The sequence below is a fragment of the Columba livia genome, chromosome 1, assembly GCF_036013475.1.
Source record: "Columba livia isolate bColLiv1 breed racing homer chromosome 1, bColLiv1.pat.W.v2, whole genome shotgun sequence".
Lineage (NCBI taxonomy): Eukaryota > Metazoa > Chordata > Aves > Columbiformes > Columbidae > Columba > Columba livia.
Window position 1 is genome coordinate 13097226 of NC_088602.1, and position 19690 is coordinate 13116915.

Consider the following 19690-nt stretch of genomic DNA (forward strand, 5'->3'; position numbering starts at 1 on the left):
TTACTAATCTCTAACTACATCCTTCCTACCCAGTGTATTATTTCATGCCCAGGAACAGGGGAAAAGGTAGCCATTTGCTTAACAAACAATATTTAATATTCTCTCCCCTCTTCTTAAGTCTAAAAGACTTTCTGACCCCTCTTCCTTTTTGCTTCGCTATGTTTTCTTTTTGCCAGCCTTTACACTATCTCTGTTTTTAGATTCAGACCTTGCTGGCGTACAAATGGAGAGACATTCAGAGAACAGAAGCTATCTCGTCTTTCAAAATGTGTTCTTGGCCCTTCTAGCATGTGAATTATCCACCTGTAGCAACTACTTAAAACAAAAAACAGGTCCTGGTTTTATAGTTGACCATCCCAAATAATTAACTGATCAACAAATAATACTCTGTGAAGACTGAGATGTCAGGAGAACATCACCACAGCAAAGTTTCTACTTACCGCAGCAAGCTACAAATCAAGGCTTAAGTTGAACATTAAATCGTGGGCAGAAATCTTGAGTTTGAAGTCAAACCGTACCCTTTCAAACATAAATTCTCTCAAGAGCCACATTTACAGTCTAAGGAGTTAGTCATATTTTCGGGTTCTCTCGAGCTTTGCCCTGACAGCTACACAATCATACTGCTGCACCGATGGACAGGCCTCCCCTTGGGCCTGGCATTAGGAACAGTACGTGATCATCCCCCACGAGAACCCGGGCTGTCTGCGGGAGTGCTGGCGACCCAAAAGGGGTCAAATGGCACCACTGGGGTGAATGGGCAGGGGGTTCTTACCCACCGGAGCCTGCTCTGGAGATCTCATCGCTTTTGCTCACAAGGGGGCTCATTTGGGTACCACTGGGCAAGCAGGACTGTAAAACCATCCTTCAGTACTTCAGTTTTAAAAGCTACCGCCCACCCAGCCCAGCTAACCGCAAACTTACTTCGTTCTCTGGTATAAAGGCACTTGGTCCTCTTGTCAACGGCGGGGAGACTTGTACTCTTTTTTCCTGCAAAACAGCCATGTAATTCCATCAGTGTCAGGAATAACAATATTAACTTGCTTTATCTTGAAAGATGAGATCTTCAAGGCCCAGACTCAGCTCTTCTCCCAAGGCCACCTTCATGTTTTACAGCCCCACTGAGCAGGTGAAGACACGACACTGTGGATGGTTAGATCAGTTTTGCATCCCCCATATTTTGCACAAAGAATTTTGGCAATTTTGGCAAGGGAAAAGATAGAAAACCCCCCAAAATCTAATCCTGATTGTTTTATTGACCAGGTTGAAGCTACATAGATGACAGTAATAAAGAATCTGCCACGATGCTAAAATTAGCAATGTACTGGCAGTTCGGAGAGTGGAGGGGAAAAAACATCTCTTACTATATGCACAAAGGCCACATTCAGGAAATCAGAAGCAAGAAGCTGTTTTCTTCAATATCAGCATCTAGTGAGATTCTCAGTGCTGAGAAGAGTGTAAAGCACTTTGTGTGCCAAATACTTGCATGAAAAGGATGGCCACCCCCTCCACACAAACCATTAAGACCCAGTTAAAGACTTGTTCTAGAAACCTGATAAAACAGCCGCCCTGCTCAGCTGCTGAGCCTGGAGGAGAACCCACACGTGGCACAAGCCTTGCTGTGCAAACCCCAGCTAGAAGTCATGAAACGCTCTTTGAGGATGATATATTTAGTACAGAACAGGCTGACAGCCTAACAAGAGCCAGAGGGCTTGATTTGAGTTAAGAAACTGAACTAGGATAACCTGCGGAGGCTTTCACAGAATGGCTGTTGCTGAAAGGGACCTGGGGAGGTTCCTCCGCTGGTTCACCAGGGGCAGGACCAGCACTCCTGGCCAACACTGGTCCAACCTCCTCTTGAAGACCCTCCTGCAGATCCCTCCGTCTCTGCAGACTGAAAGTTTTCCTAATGTCTACCTGAATTTCCCTTGCAGTAATTCAAAGCCAATGCTTCTTGTATATCCTTCTTTCCCTCTTCATGGTTATATTCCATCTGTCTGGAAACCATGGCTGCACACCTTCTCCAGTCCCCACCTGCACCACAGCACTGGTGAATCTTAAAAAGTTACCCACCAACGGCAGAGTGGTATTTGCATACTAAATATTTTATGCCCCTAAAGTCTGATGTTTTCCATAACAAATGACCCTTAAATATCTCTACCAGGGGGCTGAAGCATAACACGAACAGCAGCACTGGTCCCAGGAGGAGCATGCCACCAATTTCCACACAGGAAAATGAAGCCACTGGAGCTGCGTAACTATTGTCCCGCTCCTTAAAAACATCCTGTCCTTTCTAAATTAGATTATGAAAAAACATGCAGAAATCAACAGTGATTATTCAGGAAAGATGTTCCAAAGCAAACTCTCGCAGGACAATTAGATTTGTGACTTTGGAATAACGAGCTGCTAAAAGATGCAGAAATAAGCGGGATCTACTGTGCGAGGCCCAGCAGCCAGGAGACAACTCACCATAACCCCTGCCTGCTGCCACAGCCCCAAAATCCCATAAAATACTTCTTATGAATTATGTGTATTCATTCTAAAGTAAGAAGAAAGGGTACAGAGAGACCAGGTATCTGTGTATGCAGCCCCTTCCTCACACAGCTACACAAGGCACAGGAAGATATTTTCTAACATAGCTTTAAATTCTGCGAGCAGCCAGTCACTCCTGCCAACATTTAAAAAAAGAAAAGCTTTCCAAAATTACTATTAAGGTTGCATTTTATTTGATTTATGAAGGTTATCTGGATATTAGAGTTTAACCCTTCACTTCATAATGAAGAATCTACAAAACATAAGCCTGGAAAAAAACAAACAACCAAACAAGAACAGAAAAACGAAACCCCAAACATGATAATTCATGTCTAATCATGACATGCTTTCAGGAAGCTGTTATTTTTCTGTATTACAAGTGTATACTCTTGCCTTCCATCAATACACATTATTTTTCCTTCATGCCAAAGCTTTTATTTTATTAAAATTGGTTCAAACAAGCTTGTCAGAAGAAAAGGAGCAAATATAATCTGGTTGCACAAGTTCTCAGGATGCTATTAATAAAAACATGGGAAGTTTACAAGCATTAAAAAAGAGAATGTTGGCTTTGTTAAGCTGTACAGAACCACTGCTCCTGGGCACGCTTTATCTGGAACAGCGATTTAAGGTCTACCCAAGAACCCAAACATGAAAAGTCCTGCATGGGAATTAGAATGTAACACTGCACATACATGGTCCTTTATGGCTAAAGTTCTTGCAAAGCTCCTTGTTTCCCAAGAAAGCGGGTTTGATTTCCTGTCCCACCAGTCTTTGCTGGTTACACTGGCTACTGCTAAGTCAGACAAGGTCCCAAATATCTAATTTGAAATTGGATTCTTCTGCTAAGTGGCTGAAGCAAGAAACAGGATGCTCAGCAACTAAAATGCTGTATGCACATATACCATATTCTGCTTCACATTCCTCCAGAAACACATCGTCTGAGTATGAATAAGTTATCTTAAAAGGTGTGCAACCGATTCCATTTCCATCAAGACTAGTGCCTTTTTGGGGGGCGCTTCTTTGGAAGGAAAAAGATTATGAAGTTCAAGAATAAGCAGAGAAAACTGAGCTTGAGCAGGTTATGGGGAGAGGGGCCACTGCAAGGCAGAGCCCAGATGCAGGTTTTGCAGCAGCACATTGTGGAGTCAGCAGAATGAGACCTGTGCAGAGCATGGAGAGCTGCTGCAGGACTTCAGGAAAAAATCAGCTCTGAGCAAGTTTTCCTGTGACTTGCTTTTCCTCCTTGAGTGGCACTTGGATGGTGTTGTGAGCTAAATATCAGGAATTTTAACAGTGATGGAGTGGAACGATTTCCCATTTGCACACCTACAATTTGAAAGAAATGCCTTCATCCTTAGGTGAGTTAGAAGGCCCAAACTCCCCCGGCACTAAATGCTGCGACTTGCCGTCTCACGGGTTTATTTTCAGTTGTGGCAGCAACCACACACCTTCCCTGCAAAGCCAAGAGGCCGCGGGCACTGGGACATATGGCACCTGCATCCCAAATAGCTGCCGTGGCAAGGGAAGGGATCCCAGAGCCAGATCCCAGATGGCAACACGACCGTGAAGCCCAAGCAGGAGCAAGCGGGAGCCTGACTGGGCTGGGACAGCACAGCCGCTTTCTTCCCAAAACCTAAAGCAAAAGAAATAACCTTTCTTCCTCTTCGCTATCACATGAGTCACCGCGTCCTCAGGCTTTAAAAAAACAGTTATTTTTAGCAAGTTTTATTTGAGAACGGCACTGCTGGCTGGTGGGGCTGATCCAACAGCTGGTTTAGGAAGGACTTTTGAATACCCATAAACACGAAAAGCACAGGTGAGAATCAAGTGGTTTGGGGGCTTCTCACACACATGGTGCATAAAAGCTCATTCATGCTGAACTCGACATCAAGGTGGTCACGCTGCAACTTTGTGGGGGGTGGGGGGAAATCACTGGGAAGAAACATTTTGCACCTGGAGAGGGAATTTTGCAAGCTGTGGTAATGCTGCCACTCGTGTGCCTGTGAACTTGCAGGGTGCTACAAGCGGCTGGGAAACGCTCGCAAAGGGGCTCAGAGCCTCCACTATAAAGGCATCAAGATAATAAACAGCATTAGACCTAATATAAAGCCTAAGGGTATCCCAAGATTAGCTTCTCCTGAGAAACAAACTCTTTTTCCTAATCAAGAGGTTTTTTTTTGGGGGGGGGAAGGCGATGAGTATGTATTTCTCATTTATTACACCTTTTCGTATACTAAAATCTACAAGCAATTTTGCTACCATCTAGCATTTCTAAGGATCCTTCCCATTTAAATTCAGTGGTTTATTTATTTATAATACACATTATAATCTGTGACAATAATCTGAGTCGAGTCTGTCACTGAGACACCTGGGTGGGAGAGGAGAACTCGGTTTAGGGCTCCTTGTCTAGGGCTGAATCTTCCAAAACGGATTGATTTTGTCCCAGTCTCAGATTCATCTTACAGTTCTTAAAAAACAAAATACACCAGTTCAATCTCATGGACTTGATGTCGCAGAGTCCACTTTTGGTTTTCAGTTGGACAGACATGAATGCCGTGTGTATTTTAGTTCACATGCCATAAGCAGTATTATTTGCTGCTGCTGGTTAAAAGCCTATGTAAAACTGGTTTCTTCTACCCTCACTATTGCTCACTGAACACATTTCCACTTTTGGTTCTTGGATCCTGGAGCAAGGTCCAAATCCTCTTTCTCTGATCAAAGTCAAGTGCTCTGGGTTTCACTGACACCGATGCTGAACCCAGAGCAATTTCTGTCTAGAAACCATGAAAAAAAAATCAAACCCAAAAGTTACCTGAACAGCTACGACTGTGTTTTAGCTTCTATTATTATTCAAACCCTTAGGATGCAGGAGGGATTTTTTTTATTTCTACATATGTCAAGTTGCCTTTTAATTTATCCACCTAACGTTGTCAGAGGAAGAGCAGCTTAGCAATGCGGCAGAAGTTTAGGACGCATGCATTCTGTTTTAGGTGGAACCTTTAATACTTTTCATAAATTTATAGAGGATTAATATAATATTTAAAGCTACACAGTCTTGCTGACTAAACAGAAAACCAAAGACACGGTTTACTGACCTTCACATGTCAGTACTCTTGGGAGGTTCTGATTGATAAGAACAAAGAAAGTATATTCATCAAAGCTGTGAAATCTTGAAATTCATTGACAAACATTTATTGAGGTACCATTTTTAAATTAAAAAAAAAAAATCTGTTAATGACATCTAATGTAATAAAATCAGGACCTTTATAGCTTTGGAATGTATCTTAAATTCATCTCAAACTAAGTTTGTGTTGCAACTTCAAGAATTTGGGTACACGTTGGAAGGGTAAGCCTTGGTGTCCTGTTTTTCAAAACAATTTCCAAAGAGAAAGAAAAGACAAATGAGAAAATGTGAAGAGGAATAACTGGAATGATGCACAAGACTTTATTTGCTGACAGTGCACTCCTCTTTACAACTGACCCGTTCCTATAATTAAACCCAGGACTTAGCTCCAGAAGCACTAAAAGAGATGTTCAGAACAAACCATGTCAAAACATTAGAGTTCACAAAGTAAAAGTCTCAGCCTACAGTCATTTGTTAGGGGTAGTTCAAGTGATTTTGCAATGGTTTCTTCCTCTTAACAGACTGTGCAGTTCCAAACCTGCAAACTAAGCGATAAAGATGAAAATTAGCTGAGGAAGTCCAACAGTAGGAAATCTTTTTTATGGAACAGCATTTCAAAATACTTAAACCAGTCACTTTTAACATTAAGAATTTGGCATCTTTGTGCCTCAGAGCTGATGAAGTGGTGCAAGGAGCTGGGAAGAGAGCCAGGGCAGCACAATTGATGGGGAGCTTTTGCTTTGGTAACAAGTTACAGCCCTTTAGCATTTCACACAATAAAAGGAAGCCTACCCCCAGTTCCCATCCCTCCACCAGCTATTAGGAACACAATCCACACTAATTAGAAACCAAAGGGCAGCAATTTCTACCCAAGCCAAGATGGATGGCCAGGCAGCATAAGTCCAACAGCGGTTCCTTGATCTTTGAAAGATCCAGTGCGCCCAACCCAAGGGAGAAGAACCCAGAGGGGAACGTGCAGTTACTGACAGAAAGGCCTATTTCCTTCTTTTCATAAAGAAATCCAACATCCTCTTCCAGTCCTACGTGTGTCGCATCACTCTCCCTATCCTGTGGATAATTTCAAAGTTGTTTCCAGCTATTAACCAAAACTCCAGCTGGGAGCAGACGGGCAAGGGCTGCAAGTGAAATGTCAGCCTGAGGGGTGTGCTGCTAAACACCTCTTTAGTTAAGAAGTTGAACTGTGTTTTGCATTTTTGTCAGAATAGACCTGAATACATCAAAAACACACCTGTAAAGATCTTCACGAGAAGGTTTATTCAACCGAAGACGCCAGCAGCCAAACCTAAACATCGATTATTAAAAAATTTAAAGGATGAGAGACAAACAGCCACCTCTACTTCTTGTTGCTAGAGATTCACTTTCATCTCATTTAAGCCAAACTTAAAAATCTGAGTTCTTAGCCATGTCCCAATCCTTATTAGATACCGAGGCTGAAAGTCAACTGATCAAACACAGAAACACAAATCAGAGTCAGCCAGTAGGACCTTTGTTACAACTGAAAAAGAAAGATCATGTCTAGTTGAGGATGAGATCAATTGTGCCATGGAAAGGCTTGGTTTTCCTCCACGGACTAACAGGAATCCATGGTAAATCAGGTCAAAAATAATGGTCTGAAGCTACACAAGACACTTCCTACCAGCAGACAACAAAGGGTCCTCTGGTCTATGTCAGCATCCAAAATATAGAAAAAACCAAACCAAACCAAAAAAACAACAAAGAAACAAAAACAAAACAACACAAGCCAAAATTTTTAAAAAGACAAAACCCCCAAACCAACGAACAAACAAACCAACCAGAACAAAACAAAACAAAAACCACCAGAGGAACAAGGGTTCCCACTCACCAGTCCATGGAGAACCTCGCCTCCTCCCCTCCCTGCACACCCAGCAGTAACACTGGAGTCTTTATGCTCCCCAAGAAATGCCCTCAGGACCAAAGATCTTGTGATCACCAAGATGACTCAAAATCCTACGAGCACAGCAGAAGAGCACTTTCTATGTTTCAGCAGCATCAGATATCAAGGGCAAAAGTTACAGCGCAAAACTTCAGTGGTTTAAGCTGGGACTTGTTTTATCTGTTCCTTGGCCCGCTTCCACCTTCAGATTTAGTCCAAGTCTGACATACTGAGACAGACCAATATTGTCTCATTTGGGGAACGCAGCCTTTAGTCACTAAATTGGCAAAACTGCATTGAGTTAATGTGCCTCATCAGCAGCCAGGCCAGCACTGCTGCTTGCTAATGACGATTCTCCGAAGCAGCACAGCGCGTCCTTTAATCCACCTTTGCCAGGCAGAGGCTGCTCGGTCCTGCCCGAGCACAGCCCGACTAACCAAGCCTGGCTTTGCGCTGCCAGCTGGGTCCCACATGCTCAGCCTGGGCATGGGCAGCAGCCGTGGACACGCGTGTGGTCTCTGTTCACCCACAGAGAGACCGTATCGGCTTCCCCACGCGATCCACACAGCAAACCACCGCCAGCAGGTAGAACATGTTTGATAGAAAGCACAGATACAACAGCAGCTGCTTTGACAGGCCTGAATTAACACCTAAATTAACTACTGATAGCACAGCCTCTTTACAATACAGTAATTGAAGAGTTAAATACTTCAGTTCATAAATGCACACACATTTGATTCATTGGGCACGCTGCCAATCGCAGCGGCGTAACTGGTGGATATTTAAAAAAAAGACAGACCCCTAGGGTTATGCAAATCTGTCATCTATTTCTGGCAGAACTGCCTCCCAAGAATGGTCTACCAAATTTTTAATAGGAGTATTGTCTGAAAATACATGCCTTGTAAGCAAGCAAAATTGAATGGTATTCATCCATACTGTAAATGCATAATGGAATTCTTCTACTGTGAAGAAAGTGGCTTAGTTTGGGGTTTGTTTTTTTTTTAAAAAAGTATTTCAAAGATGCTAAATGTTCAAAATATTAGATTAATATAAGAGCAGTATACGGCAAAGTACTCCAACAATATATTTTATAGAAAACTTTGAATGGACTCCACTGCAATTCATGCTGGAACACCCTCAAGTGACAGAGTATTCCAGCAGACACCACACTCAGGGTTTATAAGAAGAAAGATGCACTGAACTGCAGGCTACTATAAAAGCAGACTGGGAGAATTGAGCAAAGCTGTCCTCTCTCACCTCCCCTCTTCGGCACTGCTGTCACATTTGTTGTGACGAAGAGCACAGAGAGACACCATTCAGGCACAGTGTGCCTTCAAACATCATGATTTAGACTTTTACCGAGGGTGAGACTCTTAAAGTTATGCCTGCTCCGAAGTCTGCAACTGCAACTCTTCTAGAAATATTTAAAGCTAGTTTTACAGAAGTCTTTGGTTAAGAGCAGTTTTAAAGAAGTTCTTGATTAACAGTTTCTAAGTGAGGAGGGCATGTGGAGCTCAACTGCACAACCTGCTTGAGAAACCAGACACATGTTAATTCGGCCACTGATGAGTTTTCAGTTAAAATGATGAAGCTAAACAGTTCAGATGGAATAGCATCATAAAGAGATCTGCTCACCGCAAGTATAGAGTCTTACCTCTGCGCTGTAATGGAAAAAATAATAACAATATCCTCCTCTGATTAGCATCACAGGGGAGGAAGCTGGGCTCTGACCTCCGCACCGGCTCGCTAAAATTGTTTCCTTCCCAGCTTCAACTATTAATACTTGCCCTATAGGCTGTCAGAACCAACACGGCTGCACTGGTCTCCTGGCCACACAAGGTATTTTGCTGGCTGAGGTGTTAGTCAAGCAATGTTCATTACTCTTGTCAAACACGACATGCTTTCTAGCTACCAAACACTGAAATATCTTTACTCACCAAGTGTGAAAATCCACCATAGAGTTTAACTCAAGAAGGCAAAGGTTGAGATCTTTCCAAAGTGAAAAGCTGTTTGACCTGTAGCTATGATTCTGTGACCATACAGTCCTGCTTCCCAGGCGCTTCCACCACTTGTCACCAAATATTTTATCATGTAGCACATGCCTGTAGCTACTGTCTGTTTACAACTCTCACTCCTGGCTTGTATCAGGAATGGTGTGGCCAGCAGGACTAAAGAACTGATCATCCCCCACACTTGGCACTGGTGAGGCTGCACCTTGAGTCCTGTGTTCATTTTTGAGTCCCTCATCATAAGAAAGACATTGAGGTACTGGAGTGAGTGCAGAGGAGGCGATGAGTCAGGTGAGGGGCCTGGAGCACAAGTCTGATGAGGAGCAGCTGAGGGACCTGGGGCTGTTCAGCCTGGAGAACAGGAAGCTGAGGGGAGACCTTATCACTGTCTGCAACTGCCTGAAAGGAGGTTGTAGCATGGAGGGTCTTGGTCTCTTCTCCTGAGTAACAAGTGATTGTACGTGAGGAAATGGCCTCAAGTTGTGCCAGGGGAGGTTTAGACTGGGTATTAGGAAAAGACTCTTCACAGAAAAGGTTGTCAGGCATTGGAACAGGCTGCCCAGGGAAGTGGTGGAGTCACCATCCCTGGAGGTGTTTAAAAGGTGTATAGATGAGGTTCTTAGGGACATGGTTTAGTGCCAGAGTGATGTTATGGTTGGAATCGATAATTCGTATCCCTTGATGAGGGCTTCCTCCAACTGAAACGATTCTATGATTCTTGTAGATATTCTCTAAAAATGCAGTGGGCGATGCACTCTGCCTGCTCCCCTGTTCAGACCAATGGTGAAAACCACTGAAGCTGGGTGGTTAAGTGGAAAGTTTGAATTTAGCAGAAGTGCAGCACACTGTTGCACAGGAGCTCACAGGAGCTGGCTGCAGTGTATCACAGGGAGTGCTTCTTCGCTGCACCTCAAGGAAAAGGTAAAACCACAGAAGCCCCACGTTCCACAAGCAAATTCACCACGTCCCTGCCAACACTCCCACTTGATAAGCCCCTGTCCTTGGAGTCTTTTCAGCTTGATAAAAACTACTATTGAGTAAATAAGTGTCCCACAATATGCTGCTTCAGCAACATTCTCCCAAGCACCTTTCACTTACCAGGTACCACGTAAAACCAAATTGTATTCTGAGACACAGGACAATCACACAGATAGCAGAAGCATGCTTTTCTAAACTGCTTTCCCCACACACCCCATGTACAAAATTATCTTAACAGTTAAATCTGTGTGCAGGATCTTAAGAGTCATGGAAATAACTTGCCAAAATTCAGAAAAATGAATCCTCTCACCCAGGTAAAAGAGGGAAATGTGCTCAGCTCAGTACTGGAGTCCCCCCAGATTGCTTTCTGCCATCTTTTTCACATAGAATTGCACAACACAGTAGCTTGAGTCTTGGAAAGCAGCACTGAACTGCTGAGCTTGCTGTCATGAGCATGTCAAGACATTTTAATCGATTGCCTCCCGGCTGTCACAGTCCATGTATAGTGCGCTTTTACCACTTCCAATAAAGGGATTAGGAACCAACCAGCAGGTGACAAGCTCAAGCAGAGATACTTAACCTTTCCCACAATGTGCAACTAAGCTGTGGAAATCCTTGCTGTAAGATGCTGCAGACACCTGAAGCTGGCATGTGTTTAAAAGTGAATCTTTTAAGCTCATGGAAAAGAAATGCAAGAACGGTTATTAAATATGGAGAGACCACCAACAGCACAGGACGTTTTCAAGTTGCAAATAGCTGGAGGCTGGGAGACAGTTCCAAGGAAGTGTCATGATGAACTTGCTCCATTTTGTGTCCTCTTCCTTCGACACCTTCCCTTGGCCACTGTCAGAGACACCGAGTTTTGATCTGATCTGCTACACCCACGCTAATGCTGTTATACTGTATATCTGCAGCAGACTGGATAAAGAATACTATTTATTCTATAAATGCCATTAAAAATGAAACATATTTTCTAATATTGATAGGAACTGTAATCACCCAAACAAAGAGATGTTTTAGCTAAGCTGTACTGTTGTAGAAACAAGCATCATGCTAATCCAGTCTAAAAGACGCAGCCTGCATTATATCGCTCCTTAGTGCCCAGGTGAGCACATTCCTACACTGTTCAACACAAGCGGTATCATATAATTTGCTTCATAATCTTGACTACATTATTTACCAAGACTGTTTTTAGGAAGCAGATGTTATTTCTTCCCCTTTGCTAAATGCATGCCATCAGCAGTTACCCCAGTTAAGATCTAAAAAAGGTGAAGAAAAATCCCATAAGAGTTAAAACATGAAGACAATATAAATATGAACCTTCCCTACTCACTTGATAGGCAGATGATGTTTGTTTAGATTGATGGTATCTACCTGGAAGAACACAAGCAGACGCTGGCTGTGCTGCCTCACCATGAAGAACTTTAGTTAAGCTGTTCACATTCAAATTCAAGCCAACAAAAAATTATCAGAACATGAAGCTGACGCAAGGTTCCCAGTTCATAGCAAACAGAACTTGCGGCTGATGTTCCTTAAAATTTTAAAAGTTGATCCATTCAAAAGCTTTTTAAAAAAATGAGAAGCCGCGTTGGCACAAGTTTCTCAGATGAATGCTCATGTACGGCCGATGACCACCGAGCATCTTTGTCACAGCTCAGACAAGGTAAGGAATGCTGATGCTGTTCTCACAGCCTGGAAAGGTTTAGTCCCCTCCCAAAAGGAGCAGTGTCCTCCTGCTTTAAGAGAGGCACTTTTTTGCCATCTTTCTTTGGTTGATGACTCACACAGAAAGAACGTGCCAGATGAAAAACAACATCTCTCTAACACGCTTTACATCTAGCCTAAAGGTACAATTTCCAAAAGCAAGCGCCTTGCTGTCTAAGCCAGAAGTTTAAGCCTTTTTTGATTAGTTGACTTGTAAGCATTTTTCAGAGGGGGGTGGCATCTACACTGTGCCTCTGAGTTTACTGAAATAAGTTTTCTTACACAGTCTCCTTGAAAGAAATTCAGAGAAATCTCCTAGGTGCTAGGGTCACGGATGAAAAACCACAGGTGAGCCCTTCTGATTCTTCCCCTGATTGGAAATCCCAAAATAGTCACCAATTAGAGTAAATTATTTCTCCAAGGAGTCTTGTTTGCAAAGGTTGGAGACTGTTTTACAAGGAGCAAGTAGCTGACATGCCACTGGTTTATGTTTGATTAGTCTGCGAGAGGTTTAGACAAGAGACCAACAGAGGAGAAGCTTCATCTCAGAAGCACATTCAAAAGCTGTTGACTTGCTGGAACAACCATAACAATCCTCGCAGCCAGGCAGTTTATTCCTCTTTCTTCTTCTTCTTTTTTTTTTTTTAAAGAACATTTTAGATCTTAAGCTACGTTTTACCAAAGTGAGTCATTACTGAGATGCCATCTCCAAAACACACTGACCTAACGTGGCTGAGCTGGTGGCAGCAAAGACCTGAGGTACAAATGTATTTCCCTGACAGAGCTTAAAAAGAGATGCTATTTCCAAAAACAAAGACTCATAACTGTTACAGAACATGTATTACATGTAAACACAAAGACATGTCCAGAGACAGATCAGCTATTCCTGCTCTCTTCAGCTGTCTAGGCCAGCAGATAGGCAGAATTTCAGATTTACCTCCAACCTCAGCTGACAGGCTCTACTGTGTCCTCAGATTCCTGCCTACACTTCTACTAACAGGACTTTTACTACATTGCAGTGACTTAATGACTCTACAAAAAAATCTCCAGGAAGTCCTACAGAAATAATAAACCCCCTTGTTTTACATCCTGCCTGAATAAATACTTCTGTAGCTACGGAAGAGTCAATAACATGCATTGCCTAATGAGACCCTCCATTGCATTCCAGCCTACTGGTGCTTTTTCTGAATGAAGCCACCAAACCCAAACTCAGATCTTTGCATCAGTAAACCCAGCTCCTAAGAGACACATTCACAGCCTTCATCTGCGCCCAGCTTAGCTCTGTACAGACAAGTTAGACCAGGCAACAGGTATTCCAGCTGTTCAGAGAAAGAAGAACCAATGCCACAGACCTAGAGTCTCAAACATGACAAATTACTCCTGTCGGATGTCTGGATGCTGCCTGGGAGTATTTGTGAGGCACGGCTTAACCCGCAGGAGCGTCCCATACAAACCAGCAACAGCACTGCAGAGCCAAACTGCTTCTGCCTGTACTGCAGGTTTCTGTTGGATAAATAGGTCAAGTAACTACAGCTTTATCTAATACCTTTTGCGTAAGTGACCTAAAGAGCAGGGATGCAGAGGGAGACCTTCCTTCCACCTCCATTCCCATTTTGCTTTCTTAAGCCGTGCGCAACAGACGGCTCCAGGAAACCCCCCTCGGTGCAGACTGCTCACTCTTTACTCATCCTCTGCTCGGGTCTAACAAGCACCAAGCTCCATGTCCCCTGAAGGACTATAAGACTGGCTGCAAGCTCCTTCAGCCTTTAATTTCTGCCTTTAATTACACTACAGTTGACCTTTTCAACCAACGCACCTTTTCTTCCAACTACTTGTGAAGCAGCAGCATTGAGGCGAGACAAGAAGTTTTCAATTGCTGGAATAAAAGTCACTTATCTCAGAGCAGGTTCTACCAGCATGATCCCTGATGTTACCGCCTCCTCCAATCTCCCAGTAACGCAAAACTTAAACTAATAATGTACTTAAACTGTTTGGGTTTTCTGGAAGGAATAGAAGATGAAAAAGAAAATATTGAAGTCTCTTGAAGCATTAATACAGCATAAAATAATTGGAGTTCTGCTGGTTCAAGACTTCCGCTGTGTTAGTTTAAATGTGGAGGCTGCAAAATGTAAAAATATTAAATATGGTGGAGAACCAGAAGTAAAATAAAAATACAAGGAAGAAAACCAAAGGATATATCTGATTCTAGTTCAGATGCATTAGAGTATATCTTCTGTATTTTGGAGGGAGAAGCTAACCGGTCAAAATGAACTGCTGACTAATGAACACCCCGCACCTGAAGTGTTAGTTTAATGTGTTTCCTGCCATTGGGGACGGGAAGTTTCCACTGCAGGACAGTAACAAAGAGTCCTGATTCAGAGTTTTCTAGCAGTAGTGCTCTTGAGCAAAAACTGCTGAAACTGAGTTTAAGAGGAATTAAAACGTGTGCTAGAACAGCTGCCGTGGCACCCAATGGGTGTTTCAGTCAGCCTTTGGAAGCAACAGAACAAGCCAGCTCATAACAGGGAGGGAAACGCAGTGCTTTAAACTTTCATTTATAGTGTGTTGTTATCAATTCATTACTAAACAAGAACAGCGACAACTTGCAAACTTTACCAGCCTGTTTCTACCTCATACACACATGATACGATGTATAATGTATGTACACAGCCACTCTAAAGCCCAGCTTACAGAGCTAGTAGTACGGATCCTTCCACATTAACACTTGCCTTAATTCTCTAACTCTAAGCCAGTTATTGCAGTCAGGCAATGAGCTCTCAGCAGAATAATCAAATCCTGATGCGGGTTTCCAGGAGGGTCAGGGTTCACGCTGCCCGCGGAGCAGCCAGCGGCTATTTGCATGCAGGCAGCACAGTTGACATCGAAGACACTAAACAAATTGTAGTAAAGCAACATTTCAAGTGTTCTTCCACAGTGGATGAGATCCAACTGGCATCAGGTAGAATATTTAGACAGCGTGTAGGCGCTCCATTTCATTAGAGGTCTAATCAAATTTCTAAATGCTAGAACAAATTACTATTTCCACACTTCTAATCAGCAATGAGGGTGCTTTACTGAGAAGAATGTCAATCAACTTGGAGGGAATATTTTTTATTTTTGTAGTTAATAGGGATAATTACATTAAAACAGATTTAGAACCATATGGCCAAAACCCCTCCAGATACATTTAGCCAATAAAGTAACTATATTCCCTTCACCACATGCTAAAGCAAGAGATATTAAACATATTTACAAGCACATGCTATTAAATCAGGTTCAATGCTGTTAAGATACTGTCTTATTAAATGATTTTTAACTGCACAATTCATACAGAAGAGAGAACATATGCTGGCTTTCAGTTGTTTTGTTGGTATCAGCCAGAGCAAATCCAATGCAGTAACAAACAGCCCAGAAACCCATAAAAGTTGATTTTGAGTAAGCAGCTCTGTATTGCTTCAAAAACGGCTTACACCAAGACAGCTAGTACCTTTTTGTTATCATCAACATAACTCTGTTTTACTGAGGTTATGTGGAATTGCTCAGAACCACAAATTCTTAACTCCCAGGTAACCTACAAGTCACATTTTGTGTGTGAAAACATTAAGTGAGGAGTCATCCTCGCAAACATTCCTCCCTTCAAAGGAAGAACTTAATTAATCCTTTGAAGTATCAGCTGATTCTTAAAGCATCCACAATTCTCTCTACTTTAATATCAAAACTGAGTTTAAATTTAATACACTTTAAAACAGACAGACAATTATGCATTTTGATTCTGAAGTGCAGCAATTGAATCTTACTGATTGTATTTATGCATTTATTGCTCATTCTGAATAGATGAAGGCCTCATTTCAAAGTCACCTCTTTTCTTCCAAATGTTTCATGCGCTTGAAGGGATAATAGAGACCTACAGTTCTACATAATTCTCAAGAATGCAATTTCTCCTGGCTTTCATACATGTTAACCTAACACTTCTGTACGTTGGAAGACTTAAACCACAACCCAAAGGGTAATCCACACACAGCCCACACAATATAAGCAAGTCCACGAGGAACATACATCTTGTGTGATGCAGGGTTATCCCTTCAGTTTTAGCCTACTCACAACACACAAAGCCAGGAATACTTCATATTCCTCTCCATATTGTTTTTCCCAGCCGATCCCCTGAGGGGCTGCAGGGAGCCTCACGCTGCTATCAAGTTCACTAAGCTGGGTGCTGAGCTCAGAATCCATTAGAAATCCATTGCCCGTCTAAGAAAACAAGATGCTTACCTTGAAAGAAACATGAGAGGTCCATTAACAAGAAAAGAAAAACAAACAGGTGTTTAATCAGGAAGTTGTATCTGTTTATTTATCTCACTCTAATTCAGGTAACCAGGGACGTTCAGGAAAGATTTAAGACACCTCTCTAGATCAAAAGCACTGACTTCCATCTCTTACGCTGAGCACCACCACTTACACCCTGTTCAGCCTCTCCCTAACTTAATTCTCCAGTTGTAACAAAGACTATGTCCTAGATGAAAAAAGCCTGTGCGTCAAAACATCTTGCTTTCAATTTAAATAAAAGGTGGAAATTAAGATATTTGAATAAATCAATGGCTGAAATGGTCTATGCTAAGAACAAAATAGTTTCTCAGGACCTTAAACACGCAATATTAACTACCATCTACACCAGTATTTTGCCCCAACCGATGGTTATCCAATGCCTGATATACAAGCAGCATCCTATAATAAAAATTTCAAACTAGTGGTTAAGAGAGACATTTAAAATTAATACCCCTTGATCTCGGCCTCCCCTATCATCAGTAACACTAGTTAGTCCTGGATGGCACATGGAGAACCCTATAAAACTTCTTGAACTATCCTCAACTCATTCAATGGACTGACTGGCTGATGGAGAAACAGCAGAAAATAAACTGTGTCCCTATAATGGAATTTCGCAAGGTATTTGAGTCATCAGCATCACGTTCCCTATAGATTCTACCTCAAGTGCACAGACAACATGGGGAAGGAGCTCTGCGTACAAACAGGAACACCTGCAAAGAACAGAGAAATTAAACTGGATAGATTATCTCGATACAGGTTCTTCCAAAGCTGATGATGTGCAATTTCTCATTAACTGAGGTCTCACTCCTGACAATTTGCATTTCTTTTCTACTGAAAACGCCCCTTTTCCCCCCAGTCTGTCCTGACCCAGTTAGACAAAAGCCAATATTCAGCCTGGCCAAGCAAACTATGCTTGCAATTCCTTCTTATTCTGCAGTCCTGGAAATGGAAATCTGATGATAAAATCTCCAGACCAGCTCCCTTCGCTACACAAAGCCAGAGAATTATACCACTATTTTCTCTTGCTCAAATCCCCCTAGCCAGGAAAAAAAGGTTCAAATAAAGAACCAAACAAGTATTAACATCTCCCTTGCCAACATGGGAGAAAGGAAAACACAAGGATCCTTAACAAACCATATTATTTTTTCCAGGTTTCAAAACACCGCCATTTAAAGAGATGTGAAATCTGAAGCACTAATTAAGTAATACGCATAAATTTAAAGCAAATGCTCACAGAGTCCACATCTCCAAACCACAGCCTGCGATTTGGCTAATGCAACGCACCCCTCCTACCAGCAGCACTAAGTGTTCACAGCAGACAACCTCCACGCTTGGCTAACCTGCTCCCAGCACCAAACCTCAGAGTTTCTTTTGAAGAAAAATCTTCCTCCTCACTTTCTTTCCTTCCCTGCGTCCACTCCCTCCCTGTAATTCAAGGAAGACTGTTTTTTTGGTTGTGTGACTATTCTAAATGAGTGTGGTTGCTACGAGGCCACCTCTTACAGGTGTTCATTGCAAAACAGCGTCCTTCACCAGAGGTTCATTCACGCCACTCTCATTACAGGTCTAATGAAAATCTAATAGTTCTGCCTTCTCATTTTCAGCACATAAGACTAGAAAGGTACAAGGAAGATGTTTTTACACTAGGTTTTAACGCAGAAGTGCTCTCCCATTCCAGGCAATGAAGCCAATAATTACCACAGGGGGGTAGGAGAATAATTATCTAAAAGGGTCAGGCTCTGAAAGGATACCAATTACTGCAAGACCCATATGAGTGGAGAAGGAGTGAAACCACGGTCATCTCTGGATTTTCACTCACTTTATTTCACAGGAAAGAATCTTGTAAGTTGTTTCAACCAAAATTTTTTCCAGAAAACAAATCAAATGATGAGGGTGAGGGGCCTGCTGCTGACAATCTTAACTGGCCTAAAAGGTTGGGTTTGTTGCTCTTGGTTTATAGCTTTACATTTCCGACCTTCAAAGACCCATCTTCTCGGCCTAGCTGTGCTCGCAGGATTAATGGAGGAGTGACCCGAGCTGGTTTCGCCGCGGCAGCGCTCCAGGGGACTGGAAGACACAAATACCATGTTTTACACAACAGAGAGTTGCTAAAATTAGAGCTGATAAAAACAGAGCTAGGTTTTCATGCTGGAGTTTGCACATCACTTTGAGAACTCCTTTAGAAAAGGAGCTTGAGAGACTGAAAGCCATTTAGGCAACCGTAAATTAGGACAACTACAGCAGGACATGACTATTATTAAGAATGGTTGAACTATGGAAGATATGATTTGATTTTACAAAATAAGATTCTCCGTGACACTCAGGTTTTTTAGGCAGATTTCCAAAGCCAACTACACTATGTAACCCCACGACAAAGATGCTGCAGTGTGGAAAACTGGGGTGTTTCCCAAGCAAAAGCGTAGCAACTTTCATTTGTTTGTGTCTAGAACTGAGTGAAACAGGTTGACTTTCCTCAAAATAGTCAAGATGTCCTTGAAAGGCCTCTTGATTTCTACAGAACAGGTAACAGAATCTCCATGCAGCTCCATGACTCATGGTGACACATATTTTAGCTTACACAGGCTTATGAGACCTGACATTAGACATTTTTAGTTCACTTTTGGGCTACTTTCTTACTCACCCACAGAGAACAATAAAATGAATGAAAGTTTGGATATGACCTCAGCTCCTTGAGTCTAGGCTGGAGCTATTGTAAGCACCACATCATTTAATGATGATCACACACTTTTCTGTCTTAGAAGTAGGTGCTTTTTTTGACAACACCAGACCTAGAACAAATTCTTCCAGCACCTCACACCTCTGGACACTTTAATTTTCAGGCCTAAATGCATTTACGCCCATTTTACATCCATCTGCGCCTGAGCTAATTTCTCCTCACTGTTTCTTACCATCAGATGTACTTATAGGCACAGATCATCTCCCCTCTCAGCCTTTGTTTCTGCTGGATTAGAAAAAGCAAACTCTTCGTTTCCTTCTGCAAAGTCAGGACTCTGTGCCTCCCAGCACCCAACCAGGTCACATCTGCGCCTGTTTAATTTGGGTCCCTCCTCCCCAGGGACACTTCCCTGCAGGTGACACAAAGCTGCT

At 42.5% G+C, this 19690-nt stretch overlaps 1 protein-coding gene across 8 annotated transcripts in view; it reads right to left on the minus strand.

The window, feature by feature from the left end:
- SESN3 (sestrin 3) overlaps positions 1-19690 on the minus strand; it is a 44242-nt gene that overhangs the window by 19797 nt on the left and 4755 nt on the right. For 4 of the 8 annotated variants that reach the window (XM_065041632.1, XM_065041712.1, XM_065041940.1 and 1 more), the window contains exon 2: positions 922-987. In XM_065041632.1, coding sequence (XP_064897704.1) covers positions 922-987 — 66 coding nt within the window. Of the gene's footprint in view, positions 1-921; positions 988-7517; positions 7580-18557; positions 18650-19690 lie in introns of those variants that run through there. The other 4 variants (XM_065041470.1, XM_065041550.1, XM_065041779.1 and 1 more) reach the window with 3 other exon arrangements.